The 6641-nt window shown below is 32.8% G+C and overlaps 1 protein-coding gene across 1 annotated transcript; it reads right to left on the reverse strand.

Annotated features, from left to right (window-relative positions):
• Window positions 1-4926: 4926 nt before the first annotated feature.
• On the reverse strand, window positions 4927-5901 carry LOC118591595 (olfactory receptor 4K2-like). The gene has a single exon (XM_036200048.1). It carries the CDS (start codon window positions 5899-5901, stop codon window positions 4927-4929), a length of 975 nt encoding a protein of 324 aa, XP_036055941.1.
• Between the last annotated feature and the right edge of the window lie 740 nt (window positions 5902-6641).

Consider the following 6641-nt stretch of genomic DNA (forward strand, 5'->3'; position numbering starts at 1 on the left):
TGTGGTATTAAAATTCACAAACTTCTCTTCGGTTTTTTTCAAATGTATAGTAGTACATTATCATAGTTTATAGTCATTTAACTTTGAAATTCATACCAAAACTTCTTTGTTATGTTATATAATTTTTTATTTAAATTTCTTAATTTTTTTAAGAATAGAATATTCAAGTGCTGCATTTGCATCATTTCCACCCTTCCCTCTCTCCCTACAACTCCTGCTTAAATTCAGGATCTCCTCTTCTTCATTGATTCACACACACACACACACACACACACACACACACACACACACACACACACACACATAGCATGTTCTGAATTCATTTAGTGTTGTTTATATGTATATGTATTTAAGGATGAGCTTGGGACTGTATATGTATAAGTAGACTAATCCTCCAAAAAGACTGATTCTCCCTCTCTCATCAGCCACTGTCTGTAGCTCTTCATCCAGGGATGGAGCCTTATGAGATTTCCTCCAAACATTTTGGCATGCTAACTGGTTTTATTATTATGCAGGTCTTGTTTAGACAACTATATTGTTTAAATTTTATGGGTACAGCTCCAGTGTCATGCTAGAAAATAGTGTCCTGGTCCTCTGGCTCTTATACTCTTTACATGCCCGCTCCTGAGATATTCTCTAATCTTTAGGTATAAGGTTATATTGTAGATGTATAGAATGAGATGAGACTCTCCACCCTAGTTGTTCTCTGCATTTTGACCAGTCATAGATTTCTGTGATAGCCTCTCTATGCTCTAAAAAGATGTTTCTTTAATGAGGGATAAGAGTCATGATTGTCTGTGGATATAAAGATAAGTATTTAAAATTCAGTTAGAAATTAGGAAAGTGGTAGTAGTGGGTTATCCTCTAGGGTTCATAGCTTCATTAAACATAGTAAGCTGGATTTTTACTACCAGGGATGGACTTAAATCCAATTATACAGTTGTTGGCTATCTCTAAGATAAAAGTTCCAGAACTGTACTTTTGGAGATGTCTTGGAAGACTGATCATTCTTGTGGTCCATAGATTTTATGGATGGGCAGGACTATTGATACTATTGATTCTTTTTTATTTCAAATTTTATTTTTTTATACTGATATTTGTGTTTTAATTTTACATATCAGCCATGGGTTCTCCTGTCCTTCCCCCTCCTACCCCCCCCCCCCGCCTTCCCCCAGCCCCTTTTCTTGGTAGTTTGTATAGCACTTTCAGGTTCTATGTGAATGAATCATCAAGGAGGAAGCTTCCTGATCAATTGTAGCTATATATCCTCCAAGATATGTGCCTAAAATGTGTAGTATCATCAGCAATAGGAGTTTGCCATTTAATTTTACACCAGAGTTTATGGATTCTATTTAGTTATAACCAGAGTACATTGGTCAATTTTACCTTTATCTCCCTTACTTCTCCTCAATCATTGAATAATCATTAGGGAAAAAATGGGAAAGTTATTTGTCAAGTTGATACAATAATATTGACTAAGCTATACTCTGTGTACTTTCAGTAACAATATAATGTATAGAAAAAAAAGAAAAGACAAATATGTGTGTTTGCCTCCTCTTGAAATTTGTCTTTAGTATTTTTGATGCTGGTCTACAAAGGTGAAAGAATAGATGAAGTCAATATATATTTTGTCATATTTTTTCTCTTTTGTGTGTGTGTGTGTGTGTGTGTGTGTGTGTGTGTGTGTAGAGAAGGAAGACTAACAGAAAAAAAGGAGAGGGGGGAGAGGAGGTACAGAAAGGGAATTTGATAGGCAAATAAGATCAAAGTACATAGCATACTTAAATTTTCTTTATGAAACTTAGTAATAAATACAATAAATATGTACAAACAAGCAAAAATGAAAAATAAATTAAGAGGTCTCTTTTAGGAATTGTAAATGTTGGTGGATTAGAATAAAATATCGAATTAAAAATGCAAATATGTTTGTTAAATATCTATACTACTGAATCTATTTTTCTATCCAATACAGATCTTCCAATTCTGATTTATCTTCATTCTTCAACAACAAATGCTGTATAATCAGCCAAATACAAAGTCAAGGATAATACAATGATGAGAGCTGACCTCAGGTATTTGAAAAAGTAACATGTTGAGAAAAGGCCACCCTGATATATTGTGTGAGTACATACTCTTAACGAGGTTCAGTCTGTGGAGTTGTGGGGTGAAGTTCAGGATTGAATTGGTTACACAAGAATAAGCTACCTGCCTACACATTCATTCTCTAGCTTCAGAGACTTTCCAGATGAACTATCTGCTTTGAACATATTCCTTAAACTTTCTACCATATCCTCAAACAATTTTTTCATATTTTTGAAAATTCAAAGTCTCCATGACTATACTTAAATGTGTTTTAATGTACTTGATATAAAACCATCATTTATTCTAGTTAATATTTCAAACAAATAATGTCATATAAAATTTAAAACATTTCCATTAATATCTTCAAATGTGTGAACAAAGACAAAATACACAAACCAGACTTGAAATTTCTTAATTATATTTACCTGTAGTTGAAAACATTGTAAAGACTCTGACCTATTAGACACAGTATACTTATCTTACCTTTTTGATACAGTTATGGAATACGCTTAAATTTAAGATAAAGTTGCAAAACATAATACTTGTTTAGAAAAACACAGATATACAAATGTAACAATAACTATATAAATGAATCCAGACTAAAACAATTGATACATATCTAATATTAGAGAAATAACACACTTTTTCTAATATAAGACTAGGTCATGGAAGTTCAGGTGAGAGCCTTCATTTTTATTTCAGTTTCTGCACTTTTGTACTTTTTTAACAAAATATCAAAATTATCAATATTACTACTTAATATTTATTGCTGCTAGATATTTTACACATTTTTGTTTAATTTCAACATCAGTAGTGATGACACACAATGACTACAAATCTGTAGGCGAAGAAACTTTAAAGAATTTGCTCAAACTTGCAAAAGAAGAACAAAGTTCTGAGATCACAATTCAGAATTAAAACAGACTGATACTATCTAATTACTGGATAGACATCTCTGTCTGTAACAAGGAAACAGACTGTGTACTTGAATGAGCCTTCAGAACCCAACAAGGACTTGAAACACAAGAGGTGCTCAACAATGAATTACTGAACTAAACATTGTTACTTTTAGAGCCAGAGTTTATATTTTAAAATAAAGATAATTTTTTCATAGGAATATAAGTGAGGCAAAAGTAACTCTGCATTGCATACTAAGATTTCCTGTATGTTTTGTTTATATGAGTTAATAAGAATGAGTTTATAATTTACTTAAAAATAAACTAGCTCTCAAATTAAATGTGTACTTATACATCTAGTTTCAACAGTACATCTCTTCATAAACTTCTGCACACTATTAAACTTCAGATATTAAAACTTGCCTTTGAAGTTGTTATCATGGAAGCAGGCAGCCTTTTTGAGAAACAAGAGCTTGTGTTTTTGCATGATTCTAATGCTATCAGTCTCTGGTGGCAGTTTAATATCCATTAAGTCAGGGAGAAACAATCTCATCGTATATCAAAATACTAGGCATTCTAACCTAGCTTAATCACGCATTCCAGACTGCAAATAGAAATCAAAATGATTTTATTATATATTTTAACAAACCATAATTGTAAAACAGCACAAAATTAAAGCACTGTGTAACTTTGCTAGTACTTTTCCCAGAATAAAGCTACTATTCAGAAGCACACTGAGAAAATTAAAATATAGTTGAGGTAGTTCAAGAAAAATGGAAGTGATGTGTCTACTTTTTGTAAAATATTACCATACAAATTTTAATCTACTTTTCGTAATTCTCATATTAGAGATAAAAAGGGATAAAGTGGCAAAATGAATCTTCAAAGATCTAATTCAGTAATCCTTCTGGTCTCCATCAATGTTATTTGCGTCCTATCATGACTAATAAAAATTAGTTAAAAAAAAAAAATAGTAAAAACTCTCTGTGTCTTTGTTTCTTCAGCAGTTTAGAAAATGGATTATCTATCTGAATTTCAAAGATTATTCTACTTACCATTATTGGTAATAAACCAGATTAGATAGAAAAGAACAATAAACTTTTAAAATTAGTTTCACCTTTTCTTCCCACTAACCATATGATATTAAAAACCAGATGCAAACTTACTAAATGGTAATAATAGTTTGAACTATTTTATTTTAAAATTTTTAAGTGTACAATTAATTCAACAGTTAATAGTATTCTCACACAATAAAGTTTAATAGCAAATGAGTCCATTATACAGATTATTTGCAGCTAAGTTCTAAAAGACAGTCTATTTAAGCTCTCTACTCTATGATTTAAATACCACAGACTCTCAATTTATTGGTTATTTGCTATATCAATCACCTCATATCTGTAATCTGCACACTAAGAATCTATATTGCTAAATTTTTAATCTGTTATGTTCAGAATTGTCTTAGAATTCAAACATTTGACTCACTGGTTAAAACTGTTCTGTTTTATTTAAAAGAATTGTTTCACAATATAAAATTTTCTAATGTTATGAATAAAACCTATATGCTCCAAATTCCTAATTAAAGTTCTAATTCAAGTGGAAACTATAAAATATCAGGACAGCCAAAGAGGAATGCTCTAAATTAGAAAACAAGATTATATTTCATATTAAGCTTCTTACAGAGTATTAATCCTGGTATGACTGTGTATAGGTTTTTACAAATACATGAAAATGAATCTATGTTAAAAATTCTGGCAACATAACTCTTCTATGAAAACACATTATAGACTTCAATATATTATCAAATGGATCCATGGTCACAAAAAGCTCCCAAACACAGCACTAATTTTAAAGCAAGCTGTTGCATATCTCTCAGCCCCGACGTCTTGGTATCATGAGCAGATTCTAACTTCATTATCTGCTATTCTGTTGGAAAAATCTGACCTCACCCTCAGGATCTCTCCAGTGCTTTCACGGTATAATGTGGAGTTGTTTTCCCAAAAGTAAAATATTGGTTACTTATTTTTTTCTTCACTGCTGTCCTCACTTCCTGGTTTCTCAGAGTATAGATAAGTGGATTCAGAAAAGGGGTGAAGATGGTGTAGAAAACAGAGAGAATTTTATCCACCAGAAAGTTTGTGAAGGGCCACACATAAATGAAAATGCAAGGCCCAAAGAACATTAGCACAACTATGAAATGTGAAGTGCAGGTAGAAAGAGCTTTAGATGATCCAATTGAGGAGTGGTCTCTGATAGTTACAAGCACCACAATATAAGAGATGAGCAAGAGCAGAAAACTTATAAGAGCAATAACGCCACTGGTCGTGACCATGAAGATACCAAGAACATACGTATCTATACAAGCCAGCTGGATTACCAGAGGAAGATCACAGAAGAAACTGTCTACTACATTGGGACCACAGAAGGGTAAATACAGGATAAAAACTAATTGGCTCATTGTATGTAGGAAGCCTACCATCCAAGAAGTTACCACAAGCCCAACACACACTTTTTGGCTCATAATTGTTGAATAGTAGAGAGGTTTACATATGGCAATATACCTGTCAAAAGACATGGAAATTAGCAGTACAATTTCAGTTCCAGTGAAAAGATGCAAAAGAAAGATTTGAGAAATGCACCCCTCAAAAGAGATGGTCTTGTGGTGAGCAAAGAAGTCCATGATCATCTTTGGTGTGGCAAAGGAGGAGAGGCATATGTCAATCAGAGAAAGGTTGCTGAGAAGGAAGAACATGGGGGAGTGGAGATGTGAAGTGGAGAGGACAGTGAACAGAATTAGGCAATTCCCAAGCATGGTCATTAAATAGAAAATGGAAAATGCCACAAAGAAGAATAGCTGAAGCTCGGGAGAATCAGTGAGTCCAAGCAACACGAATTCCGGTACTCTGGAATAGTTAAGCCTCTCCATCTATCCGTAGACTCTGCTCTGTAGTCACAAAAGACACACAATTACAGTGCTGGGAGCATACAATATTTCCATAACTACATATGAAGAACTTATGATACTACTTAATAATTGTCTAGCTCACTGGTTACCCAGAATCCATCTAAAAAAATGCTCTTAAGTGCAAGATGTTTTTCTTTGGGGACCACTAAGACAACTGATACTGGATAATGCTTGAGAAGCACAGCTTAGATCTGTCCAGCAGGCAGACACAGTACATGTCAGACTGAGCATCACAGCCCCCACAACACATTTGTCTAACTGCCCCTGTGCTTTGGGATACACATTTATTGAAAAGTGTGTTAATTTTATGGGATGTGCTAAATAATACATATATGAAAAAATAAGATTTGAGCTCTCAAAGATTTTTTTCATGCAGAAGTAGAATTATTTTGAATCAACCAGTGTGTTTAATTAAAAACTTAATATGATTTCAAAAAATTCACTCAATACCCTGTGAGAGTGAAAAATTGCTTTCTTTTGTATTTTTAAGATCATGAATTATCAGTGACCAAAAAGCCTACTTGTAAATACTTGAGAGGTAATACCAACTTATATCATGTTATAATCTATTCATCTTTTGCTCTATGCAGCACAAAGTTAATGTATTAAACTGAGATTTTTATTTAGAACCATATTTTCAGGACTCAGAATCTTTTTAGGTCAATTTTTCCATTTAGAGTTCTCCTACATTCTCAAATTTT

The sequence above is a fragment of the Onychomys torridus genome, chromosome 9 (genome assembly GCF_903995425.1).
Source record: "Onychomys torridus chromosome 9, mOncTor1.1, whole genome shotgun sequence".
NCBI classification, from domain to species: Eukaryota; Metazoa; Chordata; class Mammalia; order Rodentia; family Cricetidae; genus Onychomys; species Onychomys torridus.

Excerpts from the sequence above, each read along its gene's own strand:
- LOC118591595 (XM_036200048.1), bottom strand. The coding sequence starts at position 5,901 with ATGGAGAGGCTTAACTATTCCAGAGTACCGGAATTCGTGTTGCTTGGA.